We start from the raw sequence: 18,638 nt of genomic DNA on the forward strand, positions 1-18,638 counted from the left end.
GAATGTCGAGGTACAGGAATGGAGTGGAGCTCCTGGTGGAGCTCAGCCCTGTCTCCGGATCATGTCATAACTTCCTGGGACAGCTTCCATCCCTCCTCTGCAAAGATAATACTGAGATGGCTGTAATAATACGCCCCCGAGGGCTTGGCCATTACCTTTATAATGCGGATTTAGAGGAACGTGCAAGGCTCTCTGCACTGTCCTTCAGGAAGAGGCTCCTTTGAGAGATGGTTTTTTTTTTCCTTCTGAATTTCAGAATCAGAAAATGAGGTCCACAAATCCTTGGGATTCACCAACTGACGGGGCTTTAGGAAAGGATTTTCCTAATGGCTGTGATAAGCTCCCCTTTCCCCTTCCCCTGCTGTACTCCAAGTTTTGCTTCTTGCCCCGGAGCTCTTGCCCTGCAGCTGCCAGCCCAGCCCCGCTCACAGCATTAGCTCTGAGGCCTTAATGCTGCTGTCTGTCTCAGTCTTTTGCTTGGTCTGGTTACTTCAGTATCTACAGAATGTTTTCACAAAGAACCAGATGGTGGTAGGAGTAATTGGGCCGTAAAACAACATCAACAGCTAAAACCGATTTTCACCAGAAAGGATTTGGTGGGCAGGGTGAGGGGGTGCACAGGCTGCGTGTGCTCTGTCCCCCGTGCCCGACCCTGCCCGGTCTGTAGGTGCTAGCAGGCTGCACTGCCTGCTCCCAGGGCACGGTAACTGTGAGGGCAGCCACAAATACGAACAGTTGATGAATAACCCATTATAGAGTCGCTTTTATGTTGACTCTGTGGACGTTTCCTGGCTTCGGAGAGAGTAAAAGATAATGGCCAGCTTTGTAGAAAGAAAGAATCTCTAAAATGCAACATTTTTTTTCCTTTGTGACTTTTATTGCTCTGTACGCTGACATGTCGGGGGGAGGAAAGCAGTGCCTTGTTGCCAATAATCCGCAGCGCTTGGCACAGACGGCCTTTAAAATCTGGCACCGGGAGGAATATTAATTCAGTTGTTTTCCCACAGAAGCTACCAATTAGTCAAGGCCAAGTATCCCTGCGATGATTCATTAAAACCCAGCCCACCTTCACTGAGCAGATCTGCTTCGTGTCAGCACCGCAACAGGTGGACGGACTGTGAAAGAGGGGCAGCGAAAATCCTGAGAGCAGAGAGGAGAACGCGGCTGCAGCCCAACGCCCGGGCCGCGGGGCAGCCAGCCGCAGCTGGGCCACGCCAGGGCGAGGGGCTGTGCTGCACCCAGGGGCTGCTCTCATCACCGCTGTGCCTCCATCTCCTCGCTGCCCTGAGCCTCCCACGGGCAACTGGGGAGGTGGGCAGGAGGTGTGGGGCTGCCGTGCCCTGAGCCTGCAGCGGTGGTTCGGCTGTGGGGAAGGCTCGCGCTGCCCGGTGCGTGGACGTGTCGGACGCCTGCAGGCCGAGCTCTGCTGCAGAGCCTCAAGGGCAGCACTGTGAACCCGAGGGAGTGCAGAGCTTTGAGTTTTGATTTTGAAAAGCATTTCAACGGCAACAAAAGCGCGCTCTGACTTTTATTCTCTGTGCAAAACCGCTTTGTTTCACCTGAGTGCTGCAGGGCCGGCCGGCCGCGGGGCGCAGAGCAGACGGAGCAGTCTCAGTTCTGCTGGCTCTGCACACGTCTGTTGGTCCCTCTGCACGAATCCTGCCTTGCCCCATCCCTTCGTGTTCCTTTTACTTCAGACACGGGACGTGTTTAACGCACATTGCCTTAAAGAAATACTGAAGGGGAAGATTGCCTGAGATGAACAAAATGATCTAAAAGGTCTTCCCATGTCAAATGTCTACGATTTTAAATAGCAGATGATCAAGGCAAAGGCATTTCCTGGTGATTAATGGCTGGCTGGGTGTAGTCATGTCTGGGCCTTAACCCCGGCCTCTCGTCTATCCCTAGGAAATGCCCCGTGGCTCGGTTGATTCTGCTGTTTTAAGCTACACTTGGTTTATGATTGATTGTCATTTCTAAAAGCACCTTTATGTTGGTGGCTGTTCTGGTGGCTGCAAAACACTGCTTTGTTCCTTTCTCTCTCTGGGGTGGATGTTATTTCTAAAGTGATGCAAATGTGCCTGGCTGGCAGAATGGATGAAGTGCACGTGTCCATGCTGTAGTCTCATGCAGGTGTGATGGAGCTGCATTTCATGGAGCAGCAGAGCTCAGGCGTAAGATTCACGCTGGCTGGGGAGGACCTCTTGCTTTCTGCCTTTGTGGGATGGCAGCGTGCGTTATGTTGTTGGGAAGAACAGCCAATAAAAAAATAGCACACTAATAACACCATGATGATGATGCATTGTCACCGGAGCGGTTGCAGTGGAAAGGCAATTTCTGCAGCACTCCCAAGAGCACAGCAGTGTCACAGTGCCCCTGATTCCCTTTGGAGCTTATTTGACATTGCACCGCTGAATCCTAAAGGCACTGCCGAGGTGGTGGTGGCTTTCTGAAAGTCTGCTCAAGTCCCATTTTCAGAATCTGACTTCTGGGTTTTCCAGAGTCACAGCGGATTGAAAGGCCTGGATGTGCAGAGAGTCCTGTCCCTGTGTTCCAGAGCTGGCACTGTCATCTCCCACTGTAAGCTGCACTGAGCCCTAATGGACAGAGGAAAGGAGTCGCTGGAGATAAGCAAACCGAACAACCGCTTTGAACCAGAGTTTAAGGTTTCACATAAAGGCAGCTGAATTGATTTAAATGGTCATTTTTTCAGTGAAATAAAATACTCCCAGAATCATTCTGTGTGAACAGAATCATTCTATGTGAAAGATGTTCTGATTCATTTGCTATCTGCTGTTGCTTCCATTCAAAGCAGCAGGAGTCCTTACATGGGGTCCTGTGTCATTCACCACGTGTACAGGGGTGTTTTATGCCACTCCACAGCTTCATCCTTCGACTTTTGTGGCAGCTCTGCAAAGATTTAATAGCAGCATATAATGAGGGTTTGTGTTACTGTGGAGTGAGGGGAAACATATCTTTTGAATGGGAGTGTGTGGATTAACAAAGTGAGAAAGAGCAAAGGTATCTCCATAATAGCAATCGATAGAGTTAATAGCAATAGCGGAAGGAAAGGCTTGACCTTTTTCATCACTAATTCTATGGAAAAACTACTGCATTGCTCTTTTCTAGTGAATGGTGCAGAGGAAAATGAAGTAGACAAAAAAAGCCTTCAGAGCTCAAAACCAGGACAGAAGTGCGACAGGGAAAGGCCTGTCTGCCTTTGCATTTCTTTTTCTCAAAGGCAGAATTTTATTCTGTATATTGTGTATGGAAAGGGCGGAGACATTGACACTGCTCATCATAGAATGAATATTCTTCAGTTTTAATAGTGATGAATATGTCTCTGTGGAGCCTGACTGTATGTTTTAGTGACTGCTGTATGTTTGAAGTGGGAGGTTTGACCAGTGGGACCAGAACATCAGCAAGACTGACTTTGAAATGCCAAAGTCAAAAAGGAGGGCGCAGTCTTCCCTCCCACCTCTGTCCCTGGTACCCAGCACTTGGTGGTGATGCTGGGAGTGATCCCATCTGATCTTCCGAGCTTCCTCTACTGGATTGGAGGAAAAACTACAGGATTTCCCCTCTGACCATCTTGTTGAACACTTGCCTTTTATAGCCAGGCTACTCTGGAGCTGGCTACAGGATCTGCACTTATATATAAAAATAGAGCTCCTGAAGCAGTCTGTGCTTCTGAGTACACGCAGGACCAGGCATGGGAATCTTCACGTTGATCCAGATGTCTCCCTCCTCACCCATGCGGTCTGAGAGCTTAAAAGCTTGAAACATCTATCAAAATCTCATTACTTCGGAGAGGGTGGGAGCTCATGGATTATAAACCTTATTTTTTATATCTTAAATTATGCTGCCATATCTAAGCCATAAATTTTTACAAAGCAAAGTGCTGATGCACTTGAAAGACATGAATAAGTGCTCTCAGCACCACGGCAGAACTGTTCCAGAGGGAGCGAGCAGGTGCGTGGGGTGAGGCTGCCAGAGAGTGCTGATGGCACTTTGCTTTCGGAGCTGCTACTCCTGTTGTTTTTGCAACAGGATGCTTGTATTTACTCGGAGGAGAGGAGGGGAGGTTAGTGATATCGGTTCCTGGGAATACAGGCACTCCCCAGTGACTGAAAGGGAATATTCCTGGATCCAACGAAGATCATTTCACTCCCGAGTGTCTGCTAGGAGGAAGACATGCCTGTCTGCTTTCAGTTTCGTATCATCACAAAGTGCTGATTTATTTTAATGGTGTCAAACTTCTTCACAGTGTTTGAGCACGTGCTCTGAAAGCTCTGCGCTGCAGCGTGGGAGGCTGAAGTGACTCGCAGTGCACAAGACAGTGTTTTAAATTGAGCAGCACTTAAATAGCCTGATCCTGCAAATCTGGGATCGTGCAGTTTGTTTCACAGGTCCTGCCACTTTCTGTGTGCTGTTTAAGGGGGAATCTTTTCCTCTGAGACCAAATGATGTTGGGGCTGAGAGTGAAAAGCCCCTTGAATCCTTGCTGGTTCATGCCTGCTCTTCCCAGGGCAGTGCCTGGTGGATTTGCTGAGTGATACCATTCATGTGTGGCAGGGTTTGCTCTAGCACAGGAAGGACAGAAAGCTCAAAAACTGCACTGATTTGAAAACTGATTTGAGAAATAAACTCGAGCGAGGTGCAGCCATGAAACCTGTGATGAGAGCAAAGATAGGCATCAGCACTTAAATAATGTGGTACTACAACTTCATTAGCGTAGATAACAGTTCTGTATTATTCTAGTTTTGCCCTGCCTATACTGTTGACATCCAACTGGTCTTTTCCTCTAACACAGTTAGAATAGTGTTGTTCCCAGAGATAAGGTACGTAAAGTGAAGGTGATACGGATAGATGTGGCTAAATACATCTTTGTTTCACAGTGAGGATGGCCTTCCCGTGCTGCGGGGTGTGCTGTGGGGCTGTGCCTTGTGCAGGGGCTGTGTGGGTAGTGGGACCTTCCAGCCAGGTGCTCTTTGTCCAGGGGTCAGGAAACTTCTTTTGCTTTGTGATAGACCCAGACCTCAGTGGGCCGATGTGACTGTTAAAACAAGAGTGGAAAAATATGTATCTGGAATACGCATTGCTCTGTCCTGCCAAGCCAAGTGTTTATTGTGGAGGCCAGACACATCTGTCCTCCTCCAACAGATAGCATGGTGTTTCTTGGACTAAAAAGGCCAACTGTAGTGGAACAGTGGAAGAAATTGCTTCAGAAGATCGACTTATTGAAACCCTATATCATACAGGACCTGTCATAAAGATATTAACCACAATAGAAGCTGACACAAGGGGAGATGAAAGCAATATCACTTGATGTTGTGATTACCTTCATGGCAGCGTGCTCGAGGTGAGCAGTGGGGAACTGACACCTTTTCTCATTTGACCTGAGCAGTCAGTGTGATTACCTAAGGGACTTCTTTGTTGTTGTATCTAATAAAACATCTGTAATAAAAGTTGTTAAAAAACAGTTTTGGGAAAGAAACGAAGACGCGGATTGCAGACAGCTATTTAGGTCAAGGGCTTCAGCTTTCGCCAGGCTCCAGATGCTGGTGTTTGTTCAGAGTGCAATGGTAAACCGTCACGGCCCGTATAATGCAGTGACAGCCTGATATCTAGTGATTTATACTCAGCACTGATTACCACTAATGGGCAAAATGAGAAATCATAACTTCTAATGTGTCAGATTAATTTGGTGTACATCCAAGTACCTATAAAAGCCATCAGATGCTTAGCACCTATCAGGCAGTGCTTGCCCATTATTTTTGGCTCTGGCTCCTGCCATCATCAGAAATGATGTGCCTCTTCATTTGTGTAGCACAGGAAGGTTGCATTACAAATTAACCTAGAGAGTGGCCCAGCAATTCACAAATTATATGGGCTTAAAAATAACCCTGTTATGAACTAGGACACGATGGAATACAGCAGCATCGCAGCATCGTGGTAGTGCTTGTTCTGAAGGAAGCAAATCGCCATGATTTGCCAGATAAAAGTGAACATTCTGGGCCCCGGGTCCTAGAAAAGCAAAAGGAGACACCTTCTCTATTCCCTTCCAAAATCGTGATGCCACAAATAATTTAAGATTTCCTCCAGGTTAGAATATTTCTGCCTGTCAAACCCCTTTGAAGGTTTCAGTAGGGTGTTGCTGAGCTGTGACATGTCCTGGCACGTGTTGAGCACTGCAGTTCGTAGCGGGAGTGGAGACAAGGCGCATTGCATCTCCCAGGCAGCTGACTCACAGGTGTCCAGGTCACCAAGGGCCACTAAAGGAGCACCTTCTGTTGCACTGAGCATTACAAACCACCTTTGCCAGCAATCTCAGCGGGAGAGCCACTGAATGGGCCGGTGAGGAGCAAAGTCTAGGTGCTGTCTTACAAACTCACGTTCTGAGATCGTATGGGGAAAAGTGCCTTCTCAGTCCTAGTGGTGAAAGCCTTTCCTGCCATTGCCACCGCTCCGGGCACCTCATGAAGCTCTTCTGCTCTTCTTTTCTCAGGGCACAGCCTCTGTTCTGCAGCGTAGGTCCGATAACGAGGAGTACGTCGAGGTTGGAAGGCTTGGTCCATCCGATTATTTTGGTAAGAGAATTCAGCGTAAATACGGCTCAGAAAAATAAGGACCGGAATTGCACGGAGCGGTTGTTGTCTTAATTAGTGCCCTACGAGGGGTTGTGCCTTGGTCAGCTTCTGCTTTCAGCAGTACCGGGAGATATCACTGAGGCTGCAAGTGTTCCTTGGTTTACACCAGTGTGGCTGACAGGAGACAGATCCAGAATCAGCAAAGCAGTCTGAATGCATTTGTTTTCAAAAGCATTTTACACGCATGCATTATGCATGTGTAATGCATTTGTACTGTCAACAGCATTATGTAAAGTGTCTGTCAAGATAACATAAAGGGCTGTGTTGTACAACCGAAGCAGCCGCGTGGTGGCCTCAATATGCACCCTCCAAAGGAGAGGAGCTCATGGCAGTGTGTTTGTCCCTGTCCCCAGGTGAGATAGCACTGCTGCTCAACCGGCCCCGGGCTGCGACGGTGGTGGCACGCGGACCCCTGAAGTGCGTGAAGCTCGACCGGCCCCGCTTCGAACGAGTGCTGGGGCCCTGCTCCGAGATCCTCAAGAGAAACATTCAGAGATACAACAGCTTCATTTCTCTCACTGTCTAAATGATTCCTTTTGGGAAGCTGCCTTTGTGTGACCTCGTGCACTCACGTTAGCTCTGTGCAGCTCCATGGCTTTATCAAGACAACGTAAAAGGTGTGCATTTCATGTGTGTTTTTTCTGTTATGTCACGCACTGGATGTCAGTTCAAATCTTACATATCACTTAAGAAAGAAGACAACTGTTTGGATAAGACTAGCTTTGGGAAAGTGCTCGGGGTGAGCAGGCTTTTGGCTTGAGATCTTTACCTGTTGTTGGATCGTACGGATGAAACTGTGTTTTTAACTATTTAAACCACAGTTAAACATCTCTTTCCCTCCTTATCTTACACTTGTTCTTAAAGTCAGTCTTACCTTTTGTCAGGCTTCTTTGATAAAGTTTTGTCCTTCTGCCTGTCACTTCTAACAGACTTCTCACTGGATAGGGACTGGAGGTTTCCAAAATCCACGTGGTCAGTGGCAGTTTTGCAATTAAAGAGGGAGGGTTAGAGAAAGGTTTTGATCATTCCAGTAAGCTGAGGGAAAGTAGAACTTTTGAGTCACTTTGTGGTTTAGAAACAGGGGCCACACTGCTCTGTGCTACCAACTCTTCCAGGTCTGCTTTGTAGCTCTGAGATGCTAAGGCAGACAGACTGCTCCGGCCCTCTGGGTGAGGAGCCCCCGGGGCAGACACCGGTGGAGCCTTCAGGAGAGACATTATCTGACCTCACCCTTTTTTACAGGAGGGTTCGCATCAGATTCCTTAAAAGTCACTGGGAACTTCTTCACTGAACTAAGTGTGCTTTGAAACCTATTTATCTGCACCAGGGCGTCCTCAGCTGCTTCTCTGAACCGTATATGGAACTGCAGAGACGGTGGCAGCATTCTGATAGGGCTCTCTTACACCACGTCCAATTCGTTCAATTCAGATGCCTTTTTCTTTAGTGTGCAACTGGCCAAATACGTGCTCCAAAACGCTGCCTCCTGCAGCAGATGTGCATGGCAGTGCTAAGGGCACCGGGAGCTGCAGTGTGCCCGCAGCCTCGCTGGCAGCTCTCACAGCTCTGTGCAGGTGTGGGTCTGGGGCAGAGACCTTGTCCCACAGTGCAGCCCTCCAGGTTGGGATCATCCAAATTGTTCTCTGGGGAAGCTTTTCCTTCGAAGGAGAAGCTTTCTGTGCTAACTGCCTCGAATCTCTGCATCTCAGCTACCCTGAATAGCACTGCCCACCTTTTTAGCTGCAGCAAAACTGTTTTTCTTCTTTACGACAGCATTGCTCCGAGTAAATAGGAGCTTTCCGTACCTTTTACACACCCAAGGTTGTACAGTGAAACGAGGCAGCAATCTTCCTTCCAAATCTATAGTGTTAGTTAAGGACCTGTCTAAAATAGCCCACGTTGATGTGTCATTTGCTCTTTGTTTGGAGCTGACAAAGCAAACCTGGAGCTCTCCTGCTGCCCCCCAGCAGAAGGCATTCAGGGCAGTGTCCCACGGCGCTGGGAGAGAGCTCCGGGCTGCAGCCACAGTCCCCTCATCACTTCAAGGTGCTTAACTTATTTCAGTGGTCCTCTCGGTGTATCTCAGTTGCTTCTGTTTATTCTGGTTACGTTATGCTTGGTGCACGTGTTATTAGATCCGCCCACTGACGTTTCTCAGCCCCGTGGTTTTCTGACTCGCATTTACGATGCCCGCCATATATATATCAATAAATGTGTATCCGTTTGCAGAACTTCTGATTTCTTTCACTGTTTTTGTATTCCCTCGTGCTGCTTTTAAGACATGTTTTTAAAGGTTACCGCTCACTCGTGGATGTTATTTAACCCACTGCGTTTCTGTTGTAAAGAAATTGTGAGTGTTTGGCATAATATGCAAGATGCATTCGTCGTTGCTCGCCGCATCATTGGCCTCACTGCTTCCAAGCTACTCGGGCACACTCCCAGAACAGATTCTTTGCTTTAAACCTTCACAGTTCATGAAAAATACATTTGAGTGACGATGTGAGCGAACGCAGGAGGGGTGCGAGCGTGCAGCGCCGGGCTTCCTGTGCTCTAAGTGGAACAAAACGGTCTTCTATGACATTTTAAAGATAATTGTAATATTTGCAGTGGACGATGGGATGGAGTCACGGTATGAATAAAGTTCTTCTACGTTATGTGTGGCCACTGTGGGTTCATGAATGCTGGAAGTCTGCATGAATAGAAGTTATGTTCCAGTTACAATCTGCCTATCGCAAAGGGTTTGAACTCTGCTGAAAATAATAATCAGATGCAAAGGGACAAGAAATAGACCGAGAATCCCAGTGCTCTGTATATAGCAATGGAGAGCAAACTGGTGCTCTGGGGGATTAGCGTGAGGATAATTCTTGTGTTTCAGTATCTGTATTTATCTATGGGAAGAAGCAGGGATCGGGGTGTCTCACAGCTCAGCACCATGCTGCATCAGGACTGAAGGGCTGGAGGTGATGGCAGCCTGGTGGAGGTGCCGTGGAGGTGCTGAGCTCAGGGCAGTGCTCGTGGGCGGCTCCTGTTTCTGGAGTGTGTTATTTTCCCCCTTCGCTGTGATTCAGGCGGGAAGGACTCATCTTTCCAGAGATTACTCACGTTATGTAGTAATCAAAAGTGACCACTCTCTCTGAGGTCCTTCCAGATGGACATTACCAGCCCACGCTCCCCAAAAAGGGCATCTCGCCACTCCTCGTCGTCTTTCTTTTTTCGGTTGTTTTTTATCGTCCCGCGGCCATTTCAGGACTCCATGACAAAAGACAAGACTTTCTTTTTAATAGAAACTAATTGCACCTCCAGGATTTTTACGAGGCCCATCTGGCTGGCCGCATTTCGCTGTGTGCAGCAGATGTCTGTGTGCAGTCTCGAGCATTCCTGCCTCCTCGTGGCATGGCCTGACCCCGTGGTGCCCATTCGGGTGCTGGTGGAAAACAGAGAGCAGAGAACAATGCGATCCTGATGCAGGCTGGCTGCTTTGTTGTCCTTGCAGTGAGGGATCTTTGGAAATGGAGCCATGCACAGAGGTGAAGGCTCACAGCACCATTTGGTTCTGAAGCTCCAAGTGCTTCAGAAATCCTGTGACTGACCTATCTGCAGGAGAGATCGTACTCGTTCCTTGTGCATATTTTGGTGTAGCAGCAGAGAGAGGTGATACCGAGCAGAGGTAGAGCCATGAGGATGTCCTTGAGAAGAGCTCCAGGTCCCACTGCCTGCGGTGCATCACTGTGCCACGTGTGTGCAGCCACAGTGCTGTCCCCAGGGCGGCTGCAGGAGCGAGCAGGGCAGGAGAGCGCTGCCTTGGTGTGACACAGCTGACCCAGTGAGCCCTAAAACCACGCTGGCTACAGCAAAGCTCACCCGTTACAGACAGAACTATCTTAACATGCCCAGGCATGTTTTTAAGATTTCTTTCCGGTGATCTGGCAGCTCTGCCTGTCCTTCATTTCCCCCTTTGCGTGCACTCAGAAGCTCAGCAGGGTGTTTTCACAGCCAGAGTGGCTCCTGCAGGTCCCACGGACGCCTGGAGGAGGAGAGCCCGGTAGGCAGGAGCATGGCACAGCCTCACAAAGCAGACGTTACACAAAGCACCGCTTCGATGCTCCTCTCACAGGGTTTCTGTGCAGGCACTGCTGCCAGCAGGGCCGTGTCGGGGATGCGGCTTGCACAACGAGCTGGCCTTTCCTCTGACAAAGCTGCCTGGCCAGAGGAGCTGGCATCTGCAGCCATCTGGTATTTTTGCGAAGGCTGAGGATGTTTTTTTTATTTTTTATGCTTGTTCCGACTCCAGAACCGGAGTGATTCTTTTGAGCTCTGAAAATCTGGATGCAGCTTTTAGAGGGGAGCACGGAGGAGAGTGGGAACGTCTCGCCGGGTTCACTCGGTCCTCCTCGGGGTGCACAGGTTGTGGCTCTGAGGGCTCCTGCCCCTCCCGGCCCTGTTCTAATCCCTGTCTTCATGCTGTGCTCTGCAGCAGCAGCACAGAGGATCTGCCGTGCGCAGCCAAGCTGCAACAGCCCCGTTATCCATCCCCACGCACGGTTCTCTTTAAGAAGTCGTGAATTCTCACGGAGGGGAAAAAAAAAAACAAACACAATCATTTCACCAAAAAAGACCGCTCCTATTCCAGTATAAACTGTCTCCAAACATGGAGCAGCGGCGTGCCACGCTGCTCCGCGGGCCAGCAGTGCTGAGTGAATTGGCAGATGCTGCACTCCTGCGCGATCTCTGGTGGCTGCGCTGCTCAGGCAGTGCTCCCTCCCTTCACATCCCAGGGTGGCATCCCAAAGGCTCCGTTTGCCCAAGAGATGCCAAGCCTCGCACGGTGGGAGCGCCGGCTGAGTGCCGCCAGCCTCGCCTGGCTCGGGGAGAGCTGCCTGTTGGACATGCAGGCTGATGATGAGGGACTTTCTCAGCGCTGCCTGCAGTTCCTGGCTCTCTGGATGTTCATACTGCTGGCTCTGGGGAAATCAAGCCTTTCTGGGAAGCGGCTACTCCCTATCCTCTTTATACAGACAATGCATTGTTATTGTTTGAAAGCACTTTTGTGTCGCCCTTAGACTACAAGCATGGCGATTGTTCAGTGAGAAGACATCATGGTGCATAGCAGTGAAATACGACGTACAGTACCATGCAGTATGTATTTTCCAGATAAACTGGAAAAACAGTGAAATGGATCTGCGAAGTGGGGGCACAATAGCTGCTTTACATTCCTCCACATGTGTGGAATTTATACGCTACAGAGTGACTCTGTTTCGTTACCATGTGTTTAAGATAATCCGATGATGGGCCGTGTTTCTGGCAGCTCTCACTTTCGCAGTTGTGTTTTCGGCACACAAAGTAGCAGAGGCCTCAGCTCGAGCGCAGCCATGAGTTAGTGCAGGCTGAGCCCTCCCACCATTTATTTCCACTGCGGCTGAGAGAGAGAACAGACATAACAGCTGAGAAACACTGGAGGCCAGCTCTCCTTCCCATCCAGGGGCAGCTCAAGCCGTTTGCCGGAGCAGTGTGGCTATGGCTGCACAGTGTGGGCTCTCAGGTCTGGACTCTCCGAGCTGGAGGTGCTCTCTGAGCCCGACACGCAGCGATGGCAGCGGGAACCACTGCTGGAGGGGAACGTGTGCGCGTCGGTGCTGAAGGCCGTGCTGCAGCCCCGCAGCTCCTGCAGCCAGCACCGCCAGCCCCATCCGCCGACATCCCTGGGCCGCGCTGCCGTGTGCAGCATCACACCCTGTCCTGTTGCTTTGTGTTGTGGCACACGGAGAAATCCACACCGAAGCGAGCGGGACCTTTCACAGCCGCCTTCAGGGACAGGAGAAGGCCCCGGGGCCGCCCGCGAGGCGAGCACCCACAAAGGCAGCCTTGTGCGGGCGGGAGATGCGGCACAACCTGTGTCCGGATGAAAGCCGCCCTATCAAAACAGCCATAAACAAACCCGCCTCCTCCGCTACAGAAAAGCTGTTGTGCCAGGAGCATATTAAATTGTATATGCTTTTTCTCAAGGCAAAAGAATTGCAGCAGTGACGGCAGCTGTGCGCGCTGGAGCTGAGCCACCGCATTCAGCTCGGGAAGGCCTCGCTGAGGGCGGGGGGAAGGACTGCGGATGAATGTTTTATTCAGAGGGACCCACACTGAGATGATCCGCCGGCACTGGGGAGGTGCAGTTGGGATAAAATAGGGGTTCAGGATCTGGGGCCTGCATGCAGATGGCAAGCAGCATGCTCCAGGGCTGGCAAAGGCCCTGCCCGTGGGGGATGTGGGGCCCTGGGCAGCCAGAGAGCGCTCCACTGCCAGAACCACAAGTTCAGGAAGGCCCATTTCTGTGCAGAACCCTCCCAGGTGCAGCCCCAGAGAGCAGCGGGTCCTCAGGCCGTGCCCTCACACACCGCAGTGAGGACACGGGAACCCAACACGTTCCAGTTGCATTCAGGCCCCGCAGCACGGCTGTGGAGGAAGGAGACACAGCTGTGCTGCAGTGCAAGCAGTGCCTGAAGGGAAATGTCCTCCATGTCTGAGTCCATTCCGTGACTTCGGACTTCTGAAGTCGCTGTGTGCACAGAGCTAACACGATTCAGTGAAAGAAAGCCCTTTCGGTGCTTTTTAAGCAGATTACAGCAGATTAGCTGACTAATCTACACGGAATCCTCTCTCCAACAATGTCAAACCGTAAACACATCCAGCCACTTTTGTAGTGCGTGTAAATATTTACCGCGGATGTTATTAAGATTAACTTCAAATGATATTTGCAACAGCGGTTTTGCTGCGGGACTCGGTGCCTTCGGTAACGCAGCGCCTTTGGAGAGAAGCTCCTCCTGCAACGCGTGGGCACGAGGCCGCGTGGCTGCACGCAGCACAGAGCACGGACACGGACAGGGAGCCGAGCATCATCCGCCGGTGGCAATGACAGCTGCTGGGGATTATCATCACACGAAGGCAAATCTGGCCTGGGAGACGCGTTAGGGGCTGACGCTTCGCTGCTATTTGCAGCTGAGATAGAAAAAAACTCAAAAACCTGCGCAGGCCTATTTCTGGCAGCACCCCACAGCCACAGAGCACAGCAGTGTGGTGGGGACACCCCACACCCAGGGCTCTGGCCCCTTAGGATGCTGTGCCCGCTGTGCCCGGGTCAGGGCTCTGGCAGCCCGCAGCTGGCCCGCACCGCGCCGGGACGGGGACTGTTGTGTCTACGGGGCAGCGGAGGAATGCTCAGTTTACAAGACAATGGTTTTTAGGAAGCTGGGAAAACTTAAACAGCGTTCCCTGATGGAAGATGGTCCCTTTCCTCCTTTTGTGTAATGAGGGCAGCTTCTCCTATAAAGAGACGATCTGTTTAATATGAGAGATTTCCAAAGTCTTAGCAAATCAGTATCCGAGAACGGGAGTCTGATGTGGTTTATGTTCTTTGTGATAGATTTAGGTTATGGCAATGCTGGTTCCAGAGGCAGCGTGATTCATGCTGAAACCATCCGGTGCCATCTGATCCACACGTCCACCCGAAGGTAGAGGCACTGCTGTGTGCTGTGAGCTGTGAGCAGCTCCGCTGCGGGTTCTCATTGCAGAACAACTGCAACGGCAGAGAAAAAGAAACGGCCACATTCTGCCAAAGAGAGGGAATTCAGAGCAGGCCAGCACTCACACAGCCGAGGGGTTTCACAGCAATGCCTCAAGGCCTCGAGTCGCAGTGCTGTGTGGCAGGAGCTGTACCTGCACTGTGGGAAGAGCAGGTTCTGCCCCAGGCTGCAGCAAGGGAGGAATGGGGCGATTCCCCAACACGACTCACAGATTCCCTTTGGACTCCCATAGCTCCTCGGGGCTCCTGTGAGAGCAGGGCTCGGCCACCTGCCAGCAGCTCTGCAGCATCGCATACCTCAGTTGCCATGTAATAAGCAGAAGACTCATGGATCCTAATTTTGTTTGCAGGCTTGTTTCTTTTCTTCTTCTTCTTCTTCTTCCGTTCAGGTTTTCCACTCTATGGCTCAAGTTTCCATGACACGCAAAACCAGAAGGCAAATCTGTGTCTTCTTTTATGTCATCAGCTATGTCGCTGAGTTCTGGGGTTCCCTCACTCTGTAGAGCACTTCAGAGTCACTGTGGATTCCCAGGCACCAACAAGCACTGCGTGTGCAGGAGGAGCACTGCAGCCCCGCACCCACGGCAGTGTCCCCATGCGCAGAGCCAGTGAGCCCCACTTCACCTGCAGCCACCTCCCTGCACCTGCACAGAGCACAGAACCGCTCCAGGAAGGGCAGATGGCAGCAGGAGGGACACGGATCTCCCTGCTTCAACAAGCACATCCCTTTCTGCACTGCACGGGGTCACGGCCTTGGGCAAAGCGCTGCGGATAAAGTCAGCCCAGCGAGCAGGGCAGTGGCCTGAGCTGGGCCAGCAGTTGACTCCCACCTGAGATAGCGCTGCACGCTGTCAGGATTTATTGCCTTTATCCCCACTTGCAGCCAGCCTGAATGTTTCAATTATCTCTCCGTGTTTTGGCATTCCCCTAACAAGCAGCGTTATTTTGTTGCTTCTGTTTCAGCGGAGACAGACAGGGCCTTGTTTTCCAAACATGACATGCATACACTGCAAAGCAGCGGTCGGTGGCAAAGCATATTTGGTCTGCTTTGGTGGCTTAAAGGTCACTCACCTTGCCCTGTACGTCCCGCAAAGGCTCCGTTCTCAGCCCCTCAGCAATGAATCCTCTTTCCTCTGCGATGATTTCGTTGCTGACCCCCCCAATTAATTGCCATAATTCGTTCAGTCTGAGTTTCTTACAAGTTAATCCGCTCCCCAGCTTGACTTTCCAAAGGCAAACTCAGCCTTGGGGGAACAAGGAGTTACATCAGAGCTGACTTGAGCCCACGGGTTCTGCTTTTTGGCTCTATTTGTATCTCAAATTGCTTATTGGCATCGGGCGGTTGTTTTCAAGATCTCGCAAAGCTCCAAGTCTTCCTCTGCGATGCTCCACACGATGATAATGAGCTGCTCTCACTAATCTCCCATCAGGATTCATAATGTCATACGAAAATCCTCGTCGGAAAAAAAAAAAGAGCCCACGTTCATGGCAGTTTGTTTGTGGTACAAAAGGTCATTCAGCCTCAATCGTTCGTCAGAAGATTTCCATTTAGTGTGAAAGTTTTCACTGAAAATTGTGAGTTTCTGCTGTCTGCAGAGCACACAGCGGTGTATGGAAGGAGACGGCTGTACCGTGGGAATATAACCAGAGAACTCTCCTTATGCTACTGCCAAAGACAATCCTTCAGCATCAGCAGGTTAACCTCACAAATTCTGCTCTCTTGTTCTCATCTCATCTCACCCAACACTACTGGGTGGGTATCTGAAGCAATAGGACCACTGTGTGTCACAGGATTGTAGAACTGCTTGAGGTGGAAGGGACTTTTAGAGGCCATCCATCTCACTCCCTGCGCTGCACGGGGACACCCCCAGCTCCACCAGGTGCTCAGGTCGCATCCCCTGACCTTGGGCACCTCCACCACTCCGGGCACTGCCTGCCAGAGCCCCGATGTCTATAGCACAAAAACCAGCATCGCCTCTCACCGGGAAGAGAGGATGGTGACCGTGATGGGAAGGGATCCGTGGCTCCTGAAAGCAACCTCTGGAATCAAAATGCTTCGTTTCAACAGCAGAACAACAATAGCACGTGAAACCTCAGCTCCCAGGAGGGCAGGATGAAAGGAACAGGTTTCAGTCAAATGGGGAAACTGGATGGAGTCCTCATGCTGACCCCACGGGCACCACGCAGGTACGGGAGGGCTCAGTGGAGCAGGGCTCACCCGCACCGCCCCTGCGCTCATCTGTAAGGCAGCGCTGTTGGTTGTTTCCTACCCACTCTGATACGCCACCAAAATAGATCCAGTTCTCCCCTGTTTTAGCCTCTGCTAAAACCCTCAGACCGCATCTTCTCCTATAACGAAAAGTATGTGGAATTGGCTAAAAAGGAAACATTCCTGTTCTCACAACGGTTTGAAAAAAAAGAATTAAAATAATCCGCTCCTTTCGTGAAGAAAAAAATAGCACTTTATGGGACTTTATAAAACTGCTTCTGTCCAGAATGCTCCTGCGTCAGCCCAGCTTGGTCCCCTTAACCATTGCCGTGCCAAGCCTCGCTGTAAATTATTAATCATCCCGAAGTAGCAGCTGAAAATAGAAGCTAAGGGGAAGAGTGAGAACAGCACTGCGTATGGCATCGTTTATTTTGATCGTCCTGAAAGTCGTGCCTGGAGCCTGCAGCCAAAATCTGATCATTAAGGACGGAGGGCAAGGGGAGATGAAGCTGGGGCTGGGGACGAACACGGGGTGTGTTCATTAGGGCCTGGGAGTAGCTGGGGAGAAAGGGAGAGGAGAGAGGAATCAGGCAGCAAGCTGAACTTGTGAATGCTTTTGGCATGAAATCATGAGGGCAAATGCAAAGCTATCCACCCACACACACTCATACGGAGCTGCCACTCTGCAGGAACAACCCTGTCTGACTGTCTATCCATCCATCCATCCATCCATCCATCTATATACCTATAAAATCAGACCGGGTGGGGGTTCTTTGCCTCTTTACAGCGAAGAGTGGGACCTCTGGGCCACTCACAAGCTCAGCACAGGGCGCAGCACTGGGTAAATGCAGCTGCTGTCAGAGCAAGGTGGATAAACCCCTAGGAGTGATATGGAATACAAGGAGGGTGAGTGCCACAGGATGCAAACACATTTTTTGCAGGAGTGTGGTGGCTCTGGGCAGCCCTCAGAGCTGGGAGGAGCACAGTGGACGGGGACATCGTGCAGTGCTCCGCGCCCTGCAGTGGAGTGGCTGCTGATGCTGCAAAGCCAGGAGAGCAGAGGTGCACGGACCCTGCATCCACGTGGGGGGAGCACTGAGGACGCTGCAGCCAGGCAGAGCTGCTGTCAGAGGGAAGGACATTTTGTTGTGAAGGGTTTTTTGTTGTTGTTTTCTTTTTTTTCTTCTTGGATACGTTTTTTTTTTTTTCTTCCAAGTTGCATTTCTTTGCGAGGCTTTGTGGACAGTGTGGGCAGAGCCAAGTGGGAGGAATTTAAAGGGAGAAGCCAGTTCAAGGTCACAGCCTGATAGGCGAACATAAACCAAACAACTGCTCACAGGATGAAGCAGAGCCTCAGGGCCATGGTGTGGGGTGGGCTGGGTGCAGGGGCAATGCTGGCAGCACACGGCCATCAGCCTGGGGCACCCAGGGATGTGGGGAGAGTCCACAGCCAAAACAAGGGGGAAAGCATGAGGGGGACCTGCAGGGAGCCCGGGCACAACCCAAGAAACGAGCCTGACTCTGCTGTTTGGGTCCTGGCCCTAAATCTGGGGAGGGAACGTCTGGGCAGCTTTCCAGATGGGGCAAGTGAAGCTTGGGAGAGAGCAGCTTAAGTGAGTGTGGCTGAGGAGGGACAACGCAGAGCCCAGCACAAGCCAAGAGGCCTTGCAAGGAAAACCAGCCAAGCTGTTTGCTCTCTTGCCTTCACACAGAGCACAGGCTTCACCAGCAAGCAGATGGATCCCCTATCAGTCACGGCTTTGGTAAAGGAAACGTGCAAGGCTGGATTGCTTTGCTCCTGCTCCATTAGTGCCAACTCACCTGCTTTTTTCTAATCCATACATGACTAGATTAGAAAACAATCACAATAATGGACTATCACTGCTTAGCCTGGCGTGGTTCTCGCTCCTGTGGCCCAGAGTTCCTCAGCTCTAGGAAGCCTTCTGCTGGTGCATGAGTTACAATTCCCACAGGACCAGGCTGATAGGTTGTTCCCAGAATGGCTCTAAAGGCGATTTAGGAGGGAAGAAGACACGTTTCCTGCCATCTGGATGTCCCTGGGCACCACGGCCGTTGTCACCATGCAGGCCTTGTGCAGCCCACCTGACTGAGCCGAGGTGCCCACGTGCACTGCAGGTCTCGAGCCACAGCGGGGCTGGTCGGTGGGGGGAAGCTTTTCAGGCATGACCAGACATATGCTGGAAATTGGATC

General features: G+C 50.9%; 1 protein-coding gene across 1 annotated transcript in view; it reads left to right on the forward strand.

The window, feature by feature from the left end:
• Positions 1–7,807, forward strand: part of PRKAR1B (protein kinase cAMP-dependent type I regulatory subunit beta) — an 81,221-nt gene extending 73,414 nt beyond the window's left edge. The window contains exons 10-11 of the mRNA XM_065732965.1: positions 6,509–6,590; positions 7,004–7,807. Of these exons, the coding sequence (XP_065589037.1) occupies positions 6,509–6,590; positions 7,004–7,176 (255 nt within the window). The 3' untranslated portion in view covers positions 7,177–7,807. The remainder of the gene's footprint in view (positions 1–6,508; positions 6,591–7,003) is intronic.
• Positions 7,808–18,638: the final 10,831 nt, after the last annotated feature.

This window comes from Cyrtonyx montezumae, unplaced genomic scaffold (assembly GCF_038088225.1).
Source record: "Cyrtonyx montezumae isolate F1298 unplaced genomic scaffold, pur_monq_1.0 scaffold_16, whole genome shotgun sequence".
Lineage (NCBI taxonomy): Eukaryota > Metazoa > Chordata > Aves > Galliformes > Odontophoridae > Cyrtonyx > Cyrtonyx montezumae.